At 29.4% G+C, this 22,933-nt stretch overlaps 2 protein-coding genes across 2 annotated transcripts; both read right to left on the bottom strand.

Moving 5' to 3' along the window:
- Positions 1 to 13,239: 13,239 nt before the first annotated feature.
- LOC130015631 (uncharacterized) lies at positions 13,240 to 13,963 on the bottom strand. The gene has a single exon (XM_056106116.1). It carries the CDS (start codon positions 13,731 to 13,733, stop codon positions 13,305 to 13,307), a length of 429 nt encoding a protein of 142 aa, XP_055962091.1. The 5' UTR covers positions 13,734 to 13,963; the 3' UTR covers positions 13,240 to 13,304.
- A 7,562-nt stretch (positions 13,964 to 21,525) lies between these two features.
- On the bottom strand, positions 21,526 to 22,933 carry LOC126686206 (S-protein homolog 29-like). Its single transcript, XM_050380250.2, has 2 exons — positions 22,506 to 22,933; positions 21,526 to 21,715 (listed from the first exon to the last, which is right to left on the bottom strand). Exons 1-2 carry the CDS (start codon positions 22,931 to 22,933, stop codon positions 21,706 to 21,708), a joined length of 438 nt encoding a protein of 145 aa, XP_050236207.2. The 3' UTR covers positions 21,526 to 21,705.

Genomic DNA, 22,933 nt, shown 5'->3' with positions numbered 1-22,933 from the left:
CTGTCCCTCTACTGTTTCGTATAGTTTATGAAATTTTCATAAATAAATCTCAAACAGAAATCACTCATTAAAAAAAAAAAAGTTAAAACGAAATCAAAAACTAGATACATTCTCATGTGAAATTGTAAAACAAAGCATCGCTTACTTATAAACTTCCATAATATTAAACTTTACTTTTCTTTGAATCTGACTATATAAATCTAACTAGGTTACAATAGTAAGATGAAAACAAAGTTGATGAGTTTCTTTAAGTCGAAACGACCATATTTGAACATCCGGAAGAACGATAAATGCATCATTATTCTCCTTCACTGCATCGTTCCATTTACTAATCAAATTGTAAATAAGATTACCATGACTCATCTTCCATATCTTCAAAATCAGTTTAGTCATCGGCTTCTCTTCATCGTCATATGGTCCTAAAAACAAAACTTCTATACCTTTTAATTTATCGTCTACTGTACGTTCCTGTAATGTAGTTTCCTCGTCTTCTGTTAGAAACCCGTTTTTCGCTTGATTTACTGGCATCGAAAGCCTATTATTATGTTTTTCTAAGTCTGTTTTAGTCAATCTTTTTGTGATTACAAATCTTATATCATAGCCACCTCTCTTTTCAATTTTATCCTTTGTATCATCACTTGGAACTACATCTTCTTCACCATTATTTTTAATATATCTCTTCTTCATTAACAACTTCTTCTTTTCTTCATCCCTTTGGATATCGAACTCTAAAGTATTTTTCGCATCAATTCTGAAGGATAAGCTTATCGGTTTAGGGTTAGGGCTCGAGAATATTGTTTCTCGAAAACTACGTCTCTTTTTTATTGGAAAACGAAGATTCCCATTCTGATTCTCATTCTTATCCTCATATTTCTCGCGGCTAGTACGCTTGTAATCCAATCTACGAACAACTATATCTGTAAGCATGTTTTCAGCATCGGCTTGATTCTTGGTAGTTCCGTAAGCTTTTTTTTTCATGCACGTAAAATTATAATCACCCCATTCGCAAACTTTCTTTCCCTTAAATTTCTTTTTCTCTTCCATTATTTCTCGAAGATTGAAGAACAATATGTGCTAAAAAGAAGTACAAATTGCAATCGAGGAAAAAAATGCAAATTTAATTGGTTTGAATAATGTAAATACTGATGATGTAATGCTGTATATATACATATATATATATAGTGAAGTCCTTATCCTAATGGGATTTTTGTATTCATATAATTTCCTAATCCATTTATAAGAAGGAATTTTAATTCTAATCGACCATTAAAAATCTTTTTCAATAAAGAAAAATAAATGATATAAAAAACACTTTAATTTCAGGTGAGCCAACAACTAATACGCTCCGATCTTTTATCATGTTTGTCGAATTTCCCAATTAAAAATGAAATTATTTTTAAAATACTTCATTTTAAAACATATTTACAATAAATTTATCCATTTTTTCATAATTTTTCACTCTATCTATATCTATATCTATCTATCTATCTATCTATAACAAATATAAAAGTGTATTCGCGGGGGGACACTTTCATTCACGGACAAAAATACCCTTTACATATTTGTGCTTAACAAATAAAAAAATGACATTTCTAAAATATAAAGGAAACATATAAAAAATAATTATCGCAGTAGCTACCATTATGTATCAAATTCCTAATCCTAAAAGAAATTGTGCAATAACTATCATTATGTGTTAAATTCCTAATTCTAATAGAAATTACGCAGATATATCACTATATATAAAAGAATATGACGAGTTTCATTAATATTAAATAATCATATTACAATATTTGTGTTAAAACTTTGATATTTTTTATATTTATTAGTTTACAATGAAAAATAATATAAATTTATTTTAATCATATTATCATTTTTTAATTAAAACTTTGATATTTTTTATATTTATTATTTATTTACAATGAAAAATAATAGAAATTTGCTTCAATCATATTATCATTTTTTAATAACGACAATATCAAAAATTAAATCTATTACTTAATTCTAATTTTTTAACATTTCCAATAAAAGAAATTAAAATTTTGTAAAATAATTAAACAAAACAAATAAAAAAAGGGTTAATTACATATAAAATCACCACCTTTACACGAAATTGCAAAAATAACACGACCTTTAAAACGTGGCAATTCAGGGCACCACCTTTCATTTCTTTTCAAAAATAACACGGGCACATTTTTAGTGGCATTTTTGCTGACGTGGCGTGACACGTGGCACTCTCATCGGGTGTCCAAGTCAGCAAAATTTTATCAAAAAACGTGCCCCAGTTGTTTTTGAAAAGAAATGAAAAGTGATACCCTGAATTGACACGTTTTAAAGGTCGTGTTATTTTAGAAAATTCGTGTAAAGGTGGTGATTTTATATGTAATTAACCCATAAAAAAATACAAGTCTAATAAAATTTAAATAATAATATATTATTAAAGAAATATACAATTATAATATTAAATAATGGGTCATATAGATATCGTTAACGTGCGTAGCACGTGGCCAAAAAAACTAGTATTAATAATAAACATATTTATAATACTACCTACTGTATATAAATTTTTTATTTCATTTTAGATTTTTTTTTGAATGGACACTCTTTTTTCTCTCTTGTCTCTCAAAATTCTCTCTTTTTCTTTTCTTCTTTTTCGTTTGATTTTCTGTTTGTCTCTTCTGGTTGTTTTTCTGTTCGTCTTTTCCGTTCATTTTTCCGTCCGCGCTTCCGTTCGTCTAATTTTGATGGATTTCTCGTCGCTTCCGGCCGTTTTTTCGTTCGTCTCTTCCGTTCGTGCTTTTCCGATCGTCTTTTCCGTTTACGCTATGGATTTCTTGACACCGCTTTTATATTTTTGTAATTTTTTAGATTTTTTGTGATGATTTAAACATTTTGTAAATAAATTATTGTAGATGTATGATTTTTTGTTTATAAAATTGTTGTATTATTCATATAATTATTTTGTCTTTCTCTTATTAATAGATTTGTTAACTTATTTTAATGCTACTGATTTTGTGAAGAACGAACTGATTTATGATGTATTTGTAATGTTTTTATAATGTATTTATGTTACAGTGTATTTTTGGTGTATTTCTAGTGTTTTTCGGTGTACGTTTTTCTATGTTTTTTGTTGTATTTCTGTCGTTTTACTAGTATACATATGGTGCATTTGCTATTATGGTATATTTACAGTGTTAATGGTGTATTTACACCATAAAAACACTACAAAAACATCATATATACACTAAAACACTATAATACACCATATTTACACTAAAAAATAGGCAAAATCCATACAGAGGCCCCTCTACATTACCAGTTTTGTTCGAGAGGCCTCTATCCCAATGTTGTTTACGTTTGGGTTCCTGTACTTGGCAAAATTTCAATTTTCAGGTTCTTTTAAGGGACTGGAGGAATAAAAAAATTGTAAGTAGAGGGACTGGAAAAAACTAAAAAAGAACCTGAAAATCAAAAATTATGTAAGTAGAATCGGAAGAATAAAAAAATAGTATACAGACTTCTTGAACAAAAATGATATAGTGCAAGGGCCTCTAGATTGGTTTGGCTTAAAAAATACGATAAATTTTTTTTTTAAAAAAACACCATAAAAAATCTATAAAAAAAGAGATTAACATTAAAAAATAAAAAAGGTATTTGTAAAAAAAAAAAGGTATTTTTTGTAAAAAAAAGTTAGAAAAATAAAGTAAAAAAATAAAGTAAAAGGATAAATAAAATAGGAAATAATGTATTATAAAAAATTCCATCTAAAAAAGTTCTATTTTTTAAAAGCACATAATTTAATTAATAAGGGTATGCCTTTAAAAATATCAATTTATTCATATGTTTATACTTACTACATATAAAAATACAGAGCTAGAGAGGACATGCACATTTATAATAATAATTTATAAAATACTGTTTAAAAGCACATAATTTATTTTTCATCGTTGCTTTGCATGGCGGGTTTGGTCTGTAATTTTTAAAATTTCATAGTAGGCTATTGCTGATTTAGCTAACATCTATTGGATGTTTTGTTTTTCTTCACAAATACCTTATAAGTCTCAAAACTCACGTTTTAACTATTCTTATAATGATGTTTATCGTTGTTTAGATTTTTTTCGTAATTAAATTTTTTTAATACTTTTGGCAACTGTCATTTCAAAAGAAATGGGATGTCCTGGATCTGACATGTCTCTTGAGAGGAGTAACATGTTATCCATCGGCCAGTGGATGTGTTATAATAACATTATCATTTACCGAAATAAAAAAAAATAGAAGTTCAAATGTCAAAAATATATTTTAACCAAATGATATAAAGGTGCAAATTTAAAAGTCAAAAAATATATTAAGTCAAAATTATTATCAGATAAACATATTAATTTTATTATGGTAAGACATAATTGTAACCGAATGAAAAGGAAGCTTTTATATAGTATGGATAAATTAATACATATTAATCCGGTTACTATATTTTTTTTAAATTGATAATATATATATATATATATATATATATATATATATATATATATATATATATATAATAATTAAAATACTTACCAATTGAAGTATAAATTTAATTCAAACTAAATTTCTTTTAAAAGAGGTAAAATTAGAGATGATGAATATTTGGTTAAAAAACAAAAGAGACACAGTTTGCCATACTGATACATGAGTAATTGTAGTTTTGTTTTTTTCTTGCTTTGGTTTGTTTTTAGATTTCTTTTTATCCATAAAAAAAATATATCATTATACGGAGATAACCTTTTCTAATTTAGTGCATATATTGATGAATAATTGTTTTGCTAGAGCCACATAATTTTTAGAGCAAATTATTTTAAAATCCCTGATATTGTCATAATTCACTGGTTGATACCCTTTATTTGAAAATCAAAGGATTTGATACCTCACTTTTGATTTTTTAAACTATAAAGTCCTTCTGTTAGTTCCGTTAATAATTAGATATTTACTTTCAAACGATTTGATACCCCAGTTTCAATTATGTAAACGATTTGGTACCTCACTTTTAATTATTTTAACGATTTAGTACCTCATTTTCAAACAATTTGAAAACGATTTGATACCTCATATTTCATTCTGTTAACGATTTGGTACCTATATTTAACAGAAGGGCCTTAAGAAAAAGACACTATTATTTGGAAGTTTGGAAGCAAGGGTTTTACAGCTGCTTCGATGTCCGACATTCTCAGAGCTGTTAACGGGACAACAACTATGACTGGTTCACCAACTTTTTATTACCTGCTGGAATTCAGACGCTCCTCTAAAAATAAAGTTCTTCTTATGGACAACTTTACACAAGAGTATACCTTCTCGTTCTTTCCTAGTTTCCCGGGGCATTATTACAGACGTCAATGTTGATTGTATTTTTTGTGGTGAGATTGGAACTTTATACTATATTATCTTACATTGCATCTTTGCAAGAAAAATTTGTTGTATTGTTTTACAAAAGTTGGGTTTGGCTTGGGTTTTACCATCAAATTTTGAAGACTTCTCTTAGTAGATTGTTATTCACGTATGGCGGAGCTAAGAAGCTTTGAACTACCACTTGGATTATTTTTATTTGGGAAATATGAAAATGTTGCAATAGAAAAAATTTCGACAATAAGGATTCTTTTCCGGACGACATTTTTCAATGCTTCATCAATGCAGACTTCTATAATAAATGTAACCATCCTCCTTATGTTTTTTCTGGTATTGACCTATTTAAAAATCCCGACATTATTTTTCTTCATCAGTTTTCCTTTTTAAGGTTGTAGCCTCCTTGGCTTTCTCTTGTTTGTTATTTGTTTTCCTCTCTTTGAGGTTTCAATAAAGGTTTTGATTCATCTAAAAAAAATATTTCTTGAAGTAAAAAAATAAAAATATTAAAAGGGTGAGGTATTTTTTTTACTATTTTCTATTGAAGTAGACAATAAAATTATTTTTAAAAATAAAGTATTTTTTCTAATTTTCTCCCAAGAATATTATGTGTAAAACTAAATCAAAAAAAATGATCAAATTATAAGAGCATCTTTAAATGACTCTTTAAAATTGTCAAACTCTTTAATTTAGAGAGTTTGGTAATAAATTAAACTTCCAATAGACTCGTGTTTTTTAAATTTAGAGTTGAGAGTAAAAATGATTCTCCATATATTCATTTTCACTCTCTATTTTATTTTTTTAAAGATAAAATTTCAAAATTCAAAAAATAAATTTGTTATTTTTATTCTAAAATTTGTTTTTAATAAAAAACTGAATAAATAAATAAATTAAAAATAAAAATACAATTATATTATAAATATTTAATATGTATATTATTATTTATAATAATAAAATAAATTAAAAAATTATTATTTAGAAAATCCATTAAATTAATATTATTAATATTTAATAGTTTTATTATTTATTACTCCCTCCGTTTCTAAATAATAGTTTCATTGTCTACTTTCATCCGTCCCAAAATAATAGTCCTATTTGGATTTTTGTTGTATTTGTTTCTATATTTTCTTTATTTATAATATTATTTTTATTTAAATATTATTAAGTGAAATACTTAAAAAATACAGTACATTAAATGAAATACGTGAAAAACTCATTTGTTGACTTTTTAACTATACAAATGGTTATAGATTATTAAGTTTGACAATTATTAATTTAATGTTATATTTTTTAATAATCATTAAAGAGTATCATTAAAAATGCTCCAACTCAAATTCACCAAAGCCAGCATCTTCTTGTTTTAGTAATACCTGTTCAAAATAAGACATCATTTATTAGTAATATAAACATCTATAAACTCTTTTTGAAAAAAAATTCAATTTTACTATATATTAAAAAAAATAGTTGCACTAAAAAAGTAGTGTAATAGTTTTTTTAATTAGTGAATGGCAATAATTAATTAGGGAAAAGTTGAAAATTATCTAAATTAAGAAAAATATTCTCAAATATACGCGTGTCTCTTATTTATTGGGATCAACACTTTTAAAATACAATTAATTGCATTTACACGTGATTGACAAAACATGTTTGCAGCAAACTTTCTAAACTCAAATTTTTCCTATCTCGACCGAACTTTTGCGAATTTACTTCTCAATTTTCTTCTGGCAGCGGTAGAATCACGGCTCGCCACCACTTATTTAGCAGCGGTAGAATCAAGTCACAGTTTTTGTTCTTCTACTCAAAAGGATGGCAGTGGTGGTGGGAGTGGTAAGAGGAAGAATGGTAGTGGATCTTGATTGTTTAAATCAATTGGGTGTTGTTATTGTTTTTGACATTGATTCATTTTCTAGGAAGACAATTTGAAATTGAATTTAAAAATAAAGAATTTGATGGGAAGGAGAAGCAAGTCACGGTGGTGAGGAATTGTTTGGTGGTGGTCAGGCAAGATGGTGGCACATGGATGTAGCCTATTTTAATTGAAAATGTATTATTAATTTATAAATGTAACTAACTCTAATTACAATAGAGTATACTAATTATTATGAAATTATAAACTATATTATACAATATATATATATATATATTATACAAATAAACTATATTAGAACTAATTATTTTAAAATTATAAAATATACATAGAGTATATTTATGATAAGGATAAAGCAACTGCATTATCCTAACTCTTTATTGTTTGCTAAAACTTAAACTCATTATTAGTTGTATCTCTTATCCTATACATCTCAGATAGTTAAATTGTATAGGAGTAGGACTCTTGAATGTATTATAAATACATGCTTCATTATTAATGAAAATACAGCAAAATTATTCATCTCAAACTCTTTTCATTATGGTATCAAAGCAATTCAATTTCTGATCTGATCCACCCTATCTTTTTCTTTTCTTTTCTTTTGTTGTTATTCAATCATGACCAACAACCAACTCACCATTCCCAATTCCCAGCAACCTGACCATCCCCTTACAGTCATTAACCTCAACAACTCCATCAAACTTACCTCCACAAATTACCTGTCATGGAAACTACAAATGGAAGCACTGTTAATCGGTTACGATCTCTATAAATTCATTGACGGCTCTTATCCTCCCCCTCCCTCAACGATCACCACCAACAACGTCACTTTACCAAATCCAGTACACCATACGTGGTTCCGCCAAGATAAATTGATCTTCGGTGCCCTTGTTGGATCTCTTTCTCAAACACTTGTTCCTTTAATTACTCAATCTCAAACCGCTGCTGATGCATGGAATATCCTTGCCAACACCTATGCTAAACCCACCCGTGGCCACATCAAGCAAATTAAAAACCAAATCAAACATATCCTTAAAGGATCACGCACCATTACTGATTATATGCAGTTTATTAAAGCTCGTACTGATGAACTTGCCGCTCTCGGAAAGCCTATGGATTCTGAAGATCTCATTGAAATCATTCTTGATGGCCTTGATGAAGAATACAAATCCATTGTTGAAGTTGTGAATGGACGTGACACACCAATCTCATTTGATGAACTCCATGAAAAACTCATCAATAAAGAACTCTCTCTACAAACCCAAAACTCTGAATCATCTCCGCTTCCAGCCACCGCACATCTAACGCAATCTCGCAATTTTCATCAGAGACAACCACAACAAGGACGGACATGGTCACCAACCTCTCACCCATCTTCCAACCTCTCACACTCAAACCACCACAACAACTTGCACCGTCCATCACCCCGACCATACCTTGGAAAATGTCAATGGTGTCGTGCACAAGGACATACCGTCCTACAATGTTCATCATTTAAACAATCACTTCCGCGCTCTCACCAATTCAGACCTCAAAACTCAAGTCAATGGCAAGCCCAAGCACACACAGCAACTGCCCTTACTGCACCAAATCAAGCCTGGCTCCTTGACAGTGGAGCATCTCATCATGTTACAGCAGACCTTGGCAACCTCTCTCTCCATAATCCATACGACGGCCCTGACGACATAGTGATTGGTGATGGAACAGGCCTTCCCATCACTCATACTGGTTCACACTCACTTCAAACTCCGACTCGCACATTTACTTTAAATAATGTTTTATGTGTCCCAAAAATTCAACGAAATTTAATCTCTATTTCCCAATTTTGCCGAACTAATAGAACTTCTATTGAATTCTTACCTGATTGTTTTTTTGTGAAGGATCTTCGAACGGGGGCAACACTTCAGCAAGGTCATAGTAAAGGTGGTGTGTATGAGTGGTCGGCCTCCCCTCCAAGTTCTCCAATTTTAGCTTTCTCCGGTATTAAAACTTCGTCTCCCATTTGGCACCACAGACTCGGTCATCCATCCACCCAAATTTACAATCACATTGTTTCCAAGTTTCAGTTAGATGTTTCTAGTTCATCCTCTTTAGTTGAATCCTGTAATTCCTGTCAATGCAATAAAAGTCATAAGTTACCTTTTTCCGCTTCTACTCTTACCAGTTCGCATCCACTAGAAATTATTTTTTCTGATGTGTGGACCTCTCCACTTTATTCAGTTGATGGTTTTAAATATTATGTTATATTTGTTGATCACTTCACTAAGTACATCTGGCTTTATCCTCTCAAACACAAATCCCATGTCCATGATATTTTTATTAAATTTAAAGCACTGGTTGAAAAACATTTTTCGTTGCACATCAAAATTCTTTATTCTGACAATGGCGGAGAATACATGGCTCTAGCATCATTTCTAGCTAGCAATGGTATATCACATTTCACTTCTCCTCCCCACACACCTGAACACAATGGTTTCTCTGAGCGTCGACATCGACACATAGTCGAAACCGGCCTATCCCTCTTAAGTCATGCATCTATTCCACTTTCATATTGGCCATATGCCTTTGCCACTGCCGTCTACCTCATTAATCGCCTACCCACACCAACACTTCACTATAGCTCTCCGTATGTCCAGCTTTTCGGCAAAAACCCAAATTATTCCAAACTCCGTAGCTTTGGGTGTCTCTGTTACCCTTGGCTACGTCCATATTCTCCACATAAACTAACTCCACGTTCCTCTCCTTGTGTCTTTTTCGGATATTCATCCACACAAAGTGCTTATCTCTGCTATGATCCTCAATTAAAACGCATATACACATCCCGTCATGTCAAATTTGTTGAATCTCTTTTTCCCTTTGCCACGCTTCAGTCACACCTTGACCGCACAAATGATACCACTCTTAATGAATGGTCTCCTTCCATTTCCTTTCTGCCGACACTCAACACACCGTCATCAAGCCCCACTTCAACACCCCCTTCGAATGATCCGTCACCACCATCGGCTGATTCTTCACCGTTGATTAATGAACCTGCTTCTTCACCCAGAATTATTGTCACTCGCTCCAAAAATCACATCTCCAAACCTGTTTCCAAACTGAACCTCACAGCCCAGTTACATCCCGCCTCTGATGTACCACCCACAACTGTAACTCAAGCCGTAAAAGATCCAAAGTGGCGTGCTGCAATGTCAGAAGAATTTGATGCTTTAGTTCGTAATGGGACTTGGAATCTTGTACCACCACAATCTACACAAAATATTGTTGGTTGTAAATGGATTTTTCGTACTAAATATTTGTCTAATGGCTCTGTTGACAGGTACAAGGCTCGGTTAGTAGCCAAAGGGTTCCAACAACGGCCTGGCATAGATTATCAGGACACATTCAGCCCTGTCGTTAAGCCAACTACGGTGCGCTTAATCCTCAGTTTAGCTGTTAGTCATGGCTGGAGTCTACGCCAATTGGATGTCAATAACGCATTTCTTCAAGGCTCTCTCTCTGAAGATGTGTATATGTCACAACCACCTGGATTTGTTGATCCTGAACATCCTCAATATGTTTGCAAACTTCAAAAGGCCATTTATGGTCTGAAACAGGCACCTCGTGCATGGTACTATGAACTTCGGCAGTTTCTCCTCCTTTTTGGTTTTGTTAACTCTGTGGCAGACACCTCTCTCTTCATCTTCAAACATGACAGCACATTACTCTATCTTTTGGTTTATGTGGACGACATTATAGTGACAGGTAATGAAGCTCTCCCTATTCAACAATTCATCAGCAAGCTTGCTACTCGGTTTTCTCTCAAGGATCTCGGCAAGTTAACATACTTTCTTGGTGTGGAGGTCCTGCCCAGTACACATGGGCTGTTTTTGTCCCAACGACAATACATAAAAGATCTTCTTGACCGCACCCACATGGCTGAAGCCAAACCCATCGCAACTCCACTTGCTAGTGATACCCAACTCAGCCTTCATTCCGGAGCTGCTCTTTCTGATCCAACCGAATTTCGGGCTATTGTTGGTAGCCTCCAGTATTTGTCTCTCACACGCCCAGATGTTGCATATGCTGTCAACAAACTATCTCAGTTCATGCACAAACCGAATACTGATCATTGGTCTGCTGTCAAACGATTACTACGCTACCTTGGAGGCACTATTGATATTGGTATAATGCTTCATCGCAATTCTCCATTCTCACTTCATGCTTTCTCAGATTCGGATTGGGCTAACAACAAAGATGATTACACGTCAACTGGTGCATACATTGTTTACCTTGGTCGTAATCCCATCTCTTGGAGTTCCAAGAAGCAACGCACTGTAGCTCGCTCCTCGACTGAAGCTGAGTACCGCTCCGTAGCTACAACAGCAGCTGAAATTCGTTGGATTTGCTCCTTACTCAGTGAACTAGGAATGTCACTTCCTCTGGTTCCAGCCATTTATTGTGACAACATTAGTGCTATGCACCTGTGCTCCAACCCAGTATTTCACTCCCGCATGAAACATGTTGCATTGGATTTTCATTTTATCCGAGAACAAGTTCAGAATGGTCAACTGCGCGTTTCTCATGTCTCATCTGCAGATCAGCTTGCTGATGCACTCACTAAACCTTTATCTCGCACTCGCTTCGTTACACTTCGAGACAAGATTGGTATGTCCTCTCGGTCATCCATCTTGCGGGGGGATGATAAGGATAAAGCAACTGCATTATCCTAACTCTTTATTGTTTGCTAAAACTTAAACTCATTATTAGTTGTATCTCTTATCCTATACATCTCAGATAGTTAAATTGTATAGGAGTAGGACTCTTGAATGTATTATAAATACATGCTTCATTATTAATGAAAATACAGCAAAATTATTCATCTCAAACTCTTTTCATTAATTTATTATTTTTTATAAAGCATACACAAAATATACACATCCGTTGCCCGGAATAGGTCTAACCCACTTCCCAAATCTAACCACTCCGATGAAATTTCTTACTTCATATAGTATACAATAAAAATATAGTAAGTACCTTCAATAAAAAATTACTCCCTCCGTCCCAAAATGATAGTAGAACATTTGGACAAACACGATAATTAAAAAAATTACAGTTGCATTAGTTAAAATTTATTTTTTTATTTATTTTTTCAATTTTATTCTTTTATAGTTTTTTAGATATATAAATAATTTATTAATGATTATTTATTTTATTAGTGTATTTTGCATTGGTATTAAAAATGATATTTATTTTATGTTGGATCATGAAACAATTAATTTATTTGACAATAACTAAGTATGTTTATTGGGGGGTAAAGAAGACTTTTAACTTTTAAATTGTTAACCAAAAATAAAAGGTACATATAATTTGAGACGTTCAAAATAGAAAGACGGCCTACTTTTATAGGACGGAATGAGTATTACTTACTTTAAGAGCCGTCTTATATAAATTATGCTTTTATGTATCAAAAGTATACAAATTATTTATTAAAATTATATAAAATGTATGTCTGAGTTAAATACAACAAGACCAATTTACATACAAAAAATATACATATAATATACCAAAATACTTTATAATTATTTTAACATTTTTATAAAATATACACAAAATATACATAAATTATACATAAAATATACTTATTATTTTCTATAAAAATTTTTGATATTACAAAAGGAATATAGAGAAAAGACAAAAAGCATACAACAAATATACATTATTTTAAACAGATTCTATCAAATTCAAAACCCAACATGACATAATTACTAACAAAGTATATACAATAAGTATAGAAGATAGACAAAAAGTATACAATAAACTAAATTTGAAAAAACTAATTATCAAATTTTAAATCAAACATAATAATTAGTATATTTTTTGTATATTTTTAATATATAGAACAAAAAAGATGGATGGGAAAAAGAATAGTTTTATGAGTTTTCTTGATTTCTTCCATTTTTATAAGTCAAAAATTCGAAACCATGAAACAAAGATGCTCAAATTCTAACAGACCTGAATACAAATATGCTCAAAGAATGCATCACTTATCTTATAATTTGAAGAATCACAATATTTATGAACTTTAGTTGAACAACACTGTAAAACAAACTGACAGATTGAACAATTCATAAAGCCAAGACGAAGCTCTTAACAAATTTACAAGAAACATCGATCTAATCATCTCTGCCGTCACCGCCGCCGCCACCGTCACCTTTTCCATCACCTTCATAACCACCTCCGATCTCACAAATCCTCCCCCAAATCTCCTCTGAAATCGCCATAACCGGCAATCTAGGCTGCCTAAACAAAACAAAACAAAACCACTCAACTTCTCATTACTTTTCATTTCCTTCAAATCCCGCGGCGTTCTCATTTCGCCAACCGCCATAACATCGACGATCACCTCATTATCATCATCACTGTACCACTCCTTCACCACCGTTACAACGCCGACCACGCGACGAGCGCCGGCGCCGGAGTGGTAAAAGAAGCTGAGATCGTTAAGTTGCATCACTTACCTAAGTTACCTTATCATTTAAAGAAGTGCAATATTTATGACCTGGGTAAAATTGCAGCAACAGTTATGGTTTAAATGAGAGACAAAAACACAATTTAATTGATTTTGGAATTCAATTTCAAAAACTTAGGCTGGTTTAGTTTTATGATTTTGATTTGTCTTTAGTTTAGAAGAACAAAAGTTTGTGGAGGAGTAACTCTGAATAAGAAGACTAAAGAAAGAAACTAAAAAAGTGATGGAGGTAAATGATTTTGGGCTATCACGTGCTGGGTCAAAAGAAATAAGGTCCAATACGTATAAAAACTTTCATAAAGTTTATGATCAAAAAATATAATGGAACACGTAATTTTAGAATTATTTTTCAAAATCAAGTGCTCCTTCTAATTTCCTCAATTAATTATCTATTTCATCAATAATTATGTTATTGTTGTTTCATTTTACATGAATATGAAATAATTATGTTATTGTTGTTTCATTTTGCATGAATATGAGTCACTAGTAACAGGTAAAGAAGATTATATATATCACGGTATCTTCATTATGATGCTATAAATTAAGATAACAATGTTAAATTAACATTTCAAATAAAATTAACATATCCATCGCAATTTAATATTCTCTGATAAATTTAGTTAATTATTCATTAGCATATATATATATATATATATATATATATATATATATATATATATATATATATATATATACACACACACACACTTTTGATTATTGAATGTTTTCATTCATATAATATTGATTAAAAAATTGAATTAATTACAAATTAGATCACAAATTTTAGTGTGATTTGCAACTAAAACATAAATTTTAAAACTTGCTAATATTAGTTACAAACTTTTATTTTTCAGAAATTAAAAAACCGGCCAATCATGCAAAAATAAAAATACCGACGTGACTGCATATTATAATATCTACTTCAGCATCTTTTAACTTGATGTTCTGATTTGACAAATAATGAAAGTTGGCGATTCATATGGCAAATATGTTATAATTACAGATCACGCTAAAAATATGATAATAGAAACAAAATATATTATAATTACCAGATAACACGGCAATCATAAAATGGACCGGTGGAATTTGGCCCCAAACAAAGACCCTTCTCTCGAAACGCCCAAAAACATGCACGACATTTGAGACCATCACTACGACCCCCGTAAACATCTATGTTAGTTTGATTCAAGCTCTGAAGTTTATTCATATAGACATAGTCTTTCCGAAAATATTAGGTTTAAAGCTAAACTCAAAATACTGCTTGTTCAAACTGTCCCTCTACTGTTTCGTATAGTTTATGAAATTTTCATAAATAAATCTCAAACAGAAATCACTCATTAAAAATAAAAGTTAAAACGAAATCAAAAATTAGATACATTCTCATGTGAAATTTGTAAAACAAAGCATCGCTTACTTATAAACTTCCATTATATTAAACAAATTTTCATAATATTAAACTTTACTTTTCTTTGAATCTGACTATATAAATCTAACTAGGTTACAATTGTAAGATGAAAACAAAGTTGATGAGTTTCTTTAAGTCGAAACGACCATATTTGAACATACGGAAGAACGGTAAATGCATCATTATTCTCCTTCACTACATCGTTCCATTTACTAATCAAATTGTAAATAAGATTACCATGACTCATCTTCCATATCTTCAAAATCAGTTTAGTCATCGGCTTCTCTTCGTCGTCATATGGTCCTAAAAACAAAACTTCTATACCTTTTAATTTATCGTCTACTGTACGTTCCTGTAATGTAGTTTCCTCGTCTTCTGTTAGAAACCCGTTTTTCGCTTGATTTACTGGCATCGAAAGCCTATTATTATGTTTTGCCAAGTCTGTGTCAGTCAACTTTTTTGAGATTACAAATCTTATATCATAGCCACCTCTCTTTTCAATTTTATCCTTTGTATCATCACTTGGAACTACATCTTCTTCACCATTATTTTTAATATATCTCTTCTTCATTAACAACTTCTTCTTTTCTTCATCCCTTTGGATATCGAACTCTAAAGTATTTTTCGCATCAATTCTGAAGGATAAGCTTATCGGTTTAAGATTAGGGCTCGAGAATATTGTTTCTCGAAAACTACGTCTCTTTTTTATTGGAAAACGAAGATTCTCATTCTGATTCTCATTCTTATCCTCATATTTCTCGCGGCTAGTACGCTTGTAATCCAATCTACGAACAACTATATCTGTAAGCATGTTTTCAGCATCGGCTTGATTCTTGGTAGTTCCGTAAGCTTTCTTTTTCATGCACGTAAAATTATAATCACCCCATTCGCAAACTTTCTTTCCCTTAAATTTCTTTTTCTCTTCCATTATTTCTCGAAGATTGAAGAACAATATGTGCTAAAAAGAAGTACAAATTGCAATTGAGGAAAAAAAAGCAAATTTAATTGGTTTGAATAATGTAGATACTGATGATGTAATGCTGTATATATACATATATATAGTGAAGTCCTTATCCTAATGGGATTTTTATATTCATATAATTTCCTAATCCATTTATAAGAAGGAATTTTAATTCTAATCGACAATTAAAAATCTTTTTCAATAAAGAAAAATAAATGATATAAAAAACACTTTAATTTCAGGTGAGCCGACAACTAATACGCTCCTTTCTTTTACTCATGTTTGTGGGTAATTAATCCTGAAAGTCATTGAATTTTAGAGTTTTTTCATTTCAGCCACTAAATTTTTTTTCTTTTTGATCACTGAATTTTTAATTTTTTAAATTTTGATATTTTCAGGCAAAAAATGCTTCAGTGGCGGAATTAATTATTTATTTACCTGAAAATTTGTCATATATGAATAATTTGACTTAAAAACTCATTTTCAAAGTGAAATTATGTATATGTGATAAATTTTTAAAGTTAAAGTAGAACAATCCGGTTGACATATGTCAATTTCCGGCTGCCACCTAACTATTTTTGGCCGAAAATACTAAAATTATAATAAAATAAAATTTTAATAATCGAAAAGAAAAAACTAGTTTAGTGACTGAAATAAAAAAATTGAAAAATCCAGTGGTGGTCAGAATCAATTTCCCCATATTTGTCGAATTATAAGTATCTATAAAAAATGGGAATATTTTCAAAATACCTCATTTTGAAACATATTTACAACAAATTTGTCTATCTTTTTATAATTTTCCACTCTACACTAATAATAAACATATTAATAATAATACCTACTACATATAGAAGTCTTATCTCATTTTAGGTTAAATTTATATAGCCACTCTCTTCTTTCTCTCAAAATTCTCTCTTGTTTTTTTTCTTCTTTTTCGTTTAATTTTCCGTTTGCCTCTTCCTGTTGCTTTTCCGTTCACTTTTCCGTTCGTCTACTTTCGATCGATTTCTCGTAATTTTTCCGTTCATCTCTTCCGTTCGCGCTTTTCCGATCGTCTCTTCTGTTCGCGCTTGACATCGCTTTTAGATTTGTAATTTTTTTAGGACGATTTAAACATTTTGTTAATAAATTATTGTAGATTTATAATTTTTTGTTTATAAAATTGTTCTATTATTCATATAATTATTTTGTCTTTCTCTTATTAATAGATTTATTAATTTATTTTAATGCTACTGATTTTGTGAAGAACAAACTGATTTATGGTGTATTTATAATATTTTTATAATGTATTTATATTATAGTGTATTTTTGGTGTATTTATAGTGTATTTCTGGTGTTTTTCGGTGTATCTATGTTTTTTGGTGTATTTCTGTCGTTTTTCTAGTATATCTATAGTGCATTTGCAGTGTTTATGGTATATTTACAGTGTTTATGGTATATTTGCAGTGTTTATGGTGTATTTATAGTGTTTTTATAGTATACACCATAGAAACACTACAAAAATACCATATATACACTACAGTTACACTAAAAAATATGATAAAAAAATTAAAAAAAAAACATCAGAAAAAATCTATAAAAAAATAAATTATTAAAAAGTGAAAAATTGTATTTGTAAAATTAAAAAAAAATTCGTTAAAAAAGTTAAAAGAATAAAGTAAAAATAATAAAAAATATAAGGTTATAAATAAAATAGGAAATAGTGAATTGTAAGAAATTTCCTCTAAAAAAATTCTATTTCTTAAAAGCACACAATTTAATTAGTAAGGACAAAATTATCAAAAAAAAAACATGCATATTTACAATAATGTCATTAATAATAATTTTAGTTTAATTTATAAAATACTTTTACAAAGAACGTAATTATAATGTCCATACAATAGCAGTTCGCTGTTCGTCTTTTGGTAAGTAGCTACGTCTGCCCAGCACAAAATAATTTTTAATTAATTTTTAAAATACTTTTTAAAAACACATCTTTTTTTTTTCTTTTCCATCGTTGCTTTGCATGGAGGGTTTGGTTTTCTATTGCTGATTTAGCTAACATCTATTGGATGGTTTCAGATTCATCATCAATGACCTTTTCTTGTGCCTAAGAAATACCTCTTTGACATTTAATTAGGTTTTTTTATATTTGGAAAATTTGAAAAACGAAAAATAAGAGAATTTTTTCAAAATCAATTCACAGAGAGCAAGCCTCTTGTTCATTTGATTATTCGAAAGACAATAGAATATAATAAGTCTCAAACCTCGGGTTTTAGCTATTCTTATAATGATGTTTATCGTTGCTTAGATTTCTTTTGTAATTAATTTTTTTTAATATTTTTGGCCTTTTGTCATCCATTGGCGAGTGGATGTGTTATAATAACATTATCATTTACCGAAATGAAAAAAAGTAGAATTTCAAATGTCAAAAATATACTTTAACCAAATGATATAAAAGGTGCAAACTTAAAAGTCAAAAAATATATTAAATCAAAATTATTATCGGATAAACATATTAATTTTATTATAGTAAGACATAATTGTAACCGAGTGAAAAAGAAAGTTTTTATATAGTATGGATAAATTAATACATATTAATCCGGTTAAATAATTAAAATACTTACCAATTGAAATATAAATTTAATTCAAATTAAACTTCTTTTAAAAGAGGTAAAATTAGAGATGATGAATATTTGGTTAAAAAACAAAAGAGACACAGTTTGCCATACAGGAGTAATTATAGTTTTTTTTTTTTTTTGCTTTAGTTTGTTTTTAGATTTCTGTTTATCCATGAAAAAAATATCATTATACGGAACCTTTTCTAATTTAGTGCATATATTGATGACTAATTCTTTCACTAGAGTCATATAAATTTTAGAGAAAATTATTTTAAAACCCGTAATATTTTTCATAATTCACAGTTTGATACTTTTTGTTTGAAAATTAAAAAATTTGGTACCTCGCTTTTGATTTTTTAAATTATAAAGTCCTTATGTTTGTTCCGTTAATAATTAGATATTTACTTTCAAACAATTTCATACCTCAGTTTCAATTATGTAAACAATTTGCTACCTCACTTCTAATTATTTTAACGATTTAATACCTCATTTTCAAACGATTTTCAAACGATTTGGTACCTCATATTTCATTCTATTAACGATTTGGTACCTATATTTAACAGAAGGGCCTTAAGAAGAAGACACTATTATTTGGAAGTTTGGAAGCAAGGGTTTTACAGCTGCTTCGATGCCCGATATTCTCAGAGTTGTTAACGGGACAACAACTATGACTGATTCATCAACTTTTATTACCTGCTGGAATTCAGACGCTCCTCTGAAAATAAAGTTCTTCTTATGGACAACTTTACACAAGAGTATTCCTTCTCGTTCTTTCCTAACTTCTCGGGATATTATTACGGACGTAAATGTTGATTGTATTTTTTGTGGTGAGATTGAAGCTTTATACTATATTTTCTTACATTGCATCTTTGTAAGAAAATTTTGGTTTATTAGTTTACAAAAGTTGGGTTTGGCTTGGGTTTTACCATCAAATTTTGAAGACTTCTTCTCTCAGTAGATTGTTATTGTTCCATATGGCGGAGTTAAGAAGCTTTGAACTACCACTTGGATTATTTTTATTTGAAAAATATGAAAATGTCGTAATAGAAAAAATTTTCGATGATAAAGATTCTTCTCCGGACGACATCATTTTTCGACGCTTCATCAATGCGGATTTCTATATTAAATGTAACCATTCTTCTTATGCTTATTCTGGTATTGGCCTGTTTAGAAATCCCGACATTATAATTCTTCATCAGTTTTCCTTTTTAAGGTTGTAGCCTCCTTGGCTTTCTCTTGTTTGTTATTTTTTTTCTCTTTTTGAGTTTTCAATAAAGGTTTTAATTCATAAAAAAATATTTTTTGAAGTAAAAAAATAAAAATATTAAATGGATGAGGTATTTTTTTTATCTTTTCTTATTGGGGTAGACAATAAAATAATTTTTTAAAAATAAAGTATTTTTTCTAATTCTCTCCCAAAAATATTATGTGTAAAACTAAACCAAAAAAAGTGATCAAATTATAAGAGCATCTTTAAATGACTATTTAAAATTGTCAAACTCTTTAATTTAGAGAATTTAATAATAAATTAAGGGTGGCGATATTTTCAGATCAACAATTTATACGGCCAGAGCAACTTTTAAATATTGGACACTATTATCCCTCTATTAATTAGCATTCATTTCTTTCTTTTGACTATTCTTTTAATTCTTAAATTAGCCTTATTTGAATAGAACACTTAAGCTTGAATATTTTTTTAATATTAATTTTTCTTTTTTTAATTGAAACCACACCTTTTAATAAACCTGTAAATTAACTTTCCGACGGCATATTTTTGGACTTTTTATGGCTTTGATAATAAAATGATGAATAAAAACGCAATATCACAATTAATATATATCACTTGCACTCAACATTGTTAGACAAATGCAAGATATATCACTGTCAATGTAAATTTCACCTGCACTTGATTTTGCCACTACAATAGAAAGTTTTCTTAACATCACAATTTATTATTTAATTTGAACAAATTAATCTGAGTAATAATCAGCATAGAAAAACGTCAACATTCGACACCCATAAGAAAAAATTATGTGAGAAGATGTATTGCATTTTTTAAAAATAATCATTACTTGACTAATAGTGTTGTTAAGAAAATTAGTTTTGCAGGTTTATCAAAAAATTTAGTTCGATTAAGGAGAAAGAAATCGATATAGAATAAGTATTCAGATTTAATTTAAGTGTTTTATTTATTATCAAATAAGGCTAATTTAGAAATTAAAAGAATAGTTAAAAGAAAAAAATGAATGCCTAATTAATATAGGATAATAATGTCCAATATTTCAAAGTTGCTCTGGCCCTATAAATAGTTGATATGGAAATATCGCCATCCTAAATTAAACTTTCAATGTACTCTCTATTTTTTAAATTTAGAGTAGAGAGTAAAAATGATTCTCCATATATAGAGATTCATTTTCACTCTCTATTTTATTTTTTAAAAGATAAAATTTCAAAATTTAAAAAATAAATTAGTTATTTTTATTCTAAAATTTGTTTTTAATAAAAAACTGAATAAATAAATAAATTAAAAATAAAAATACACTTATATTATAAATATTTAATATGTATATTATTATTTATAATAATAAAATAAATTAAAAAATTAATATTAGGAAATCCAAAAAAATTAATATTATTAATATTTAATAGTTTTATAATTTATTACTTCCTCCGTTCTAAAATAATAGTTTCATTGTCTATTTTCATCCGTCCAAAAGTAATAGTCCTATTTAGGTTTTTGTTATATTTGTTCCTATATTATCCTTATTTATAATATTATTTTTATTTAAATATTATTAAGTGAAATATTTGAAAAATACAGTACATGAAATGAAATACTTGAAAAACTCATTTGTTGAGTTTTTAACTATACAAATGGTTATAAATTATTAATTTTGATAATTATTAATTGTATTTTTTTGATAATCATTAAAGAGTATCTTTAAAAATGCTCTAACTGAAATTCACCAAAGCCAGCATCTTCTTGTTTTAGTAATACCTGTTCAAAATAACACATCATTTATTAGTAATATAAACATCTATAAACTCTTTTGGTAAAATAATTCAATTTTACTATATATTAAAAAAAATAGTTGCACTAAAAAAGTATTGTAATAGTTTTTTTAATTAGTGAATGGAAATAATTAATTATCTATTTCATCAATAATTATGTTATTGTTGTTTCATTTTAAATGAATATGAAATAATTATGTTATTGTTGTTTCATTTTACATGAATATGAGTCACTAGTAATAGGTAAAGAAGATTATATATATCACGGTATCTTCATTATGATGCTATAAATTAAGATAACAATGTTAAATTAACATTTCAAATAAAATTAACATATCCATCGCAACTTAATATTCTCTGATAAATTTAGGAAATTTAGTTAATTATTCATTAGCATATATATACGCGCGCGCGCACACACACACACACACACACTTTTGATTATTGAATGTTTTCATTCATATAATGTTAATTAAAAAATTGAATTAATTACAAATTAGATCACGAATTTTAGTGTGATTTGCAACTAAAACACAAATTTTAAAACTTGCTAATATTAGTTACAAACTTTTATTTTTCAGAAATTAAAAAACCGGCCAATCATGCAAAAATAAAAATACCGACGTGACTGCATATTATAATATCTACTTCAGCATCTTTTAACTTGATGTTCTGATTTGACAAATAATAAAAGTTGGCGATTCATATGGCAAATATGTTATAATTACAGATCACGCTAAAAATATAATAATAGAAACGAAATATATTATAATTACCAGATAACACGACAATCATAAAATGGACCGGTGGAATTTGGCCCCAAACAAAGACCCTTCTCTCGAAACGCCCAAAAACATGCACGACATTTGAGACCATCACTGCGACCCCCGTAAACATCTATGTTAGTTTGATTCAAGCTCTCAAGTTTGTTCATATAAACATAGTCATTAAGTACAAAGTCGCAACGAAATACAGTCTTTCCGAAAATATTAGGTTTAAAGCTAAACTCAAAATACTGCTTATATTTCAACACTTTGCCCCCGAAATCATTATCTCCCGATTTGCAATGGAGGTTAAGAGGGTTTGTAGTTTCTACCTCGTTAGATATCCTCATTGTAACCCTTTTCCGACCTAACGCGTCGCTTGATGATACTAGCAATACAAACATCAATATCACTATATATTCTCTCTTGAAAGATTTCAT

Source organism: Mercurialis annua, linkage group LG6 (assembly GCF_937616625.2).
Source record: "Mercurialis annua linkage group LG6, ddMerAnnu1.2, whole genome shotgun sequence".
Lineage (NCBI taxonomy): Eukaryota > Viridiplantae > Streptophyta > Magnoliopsida > Malpighiales > Euphorbiaceae > Mercurialis > Mercurialis annua.
The sequence above is the reverse complement of the archived record's forward strand: the minus strand, read 5'-3'. Positions and strand labels throughout refer to the sequence as shown.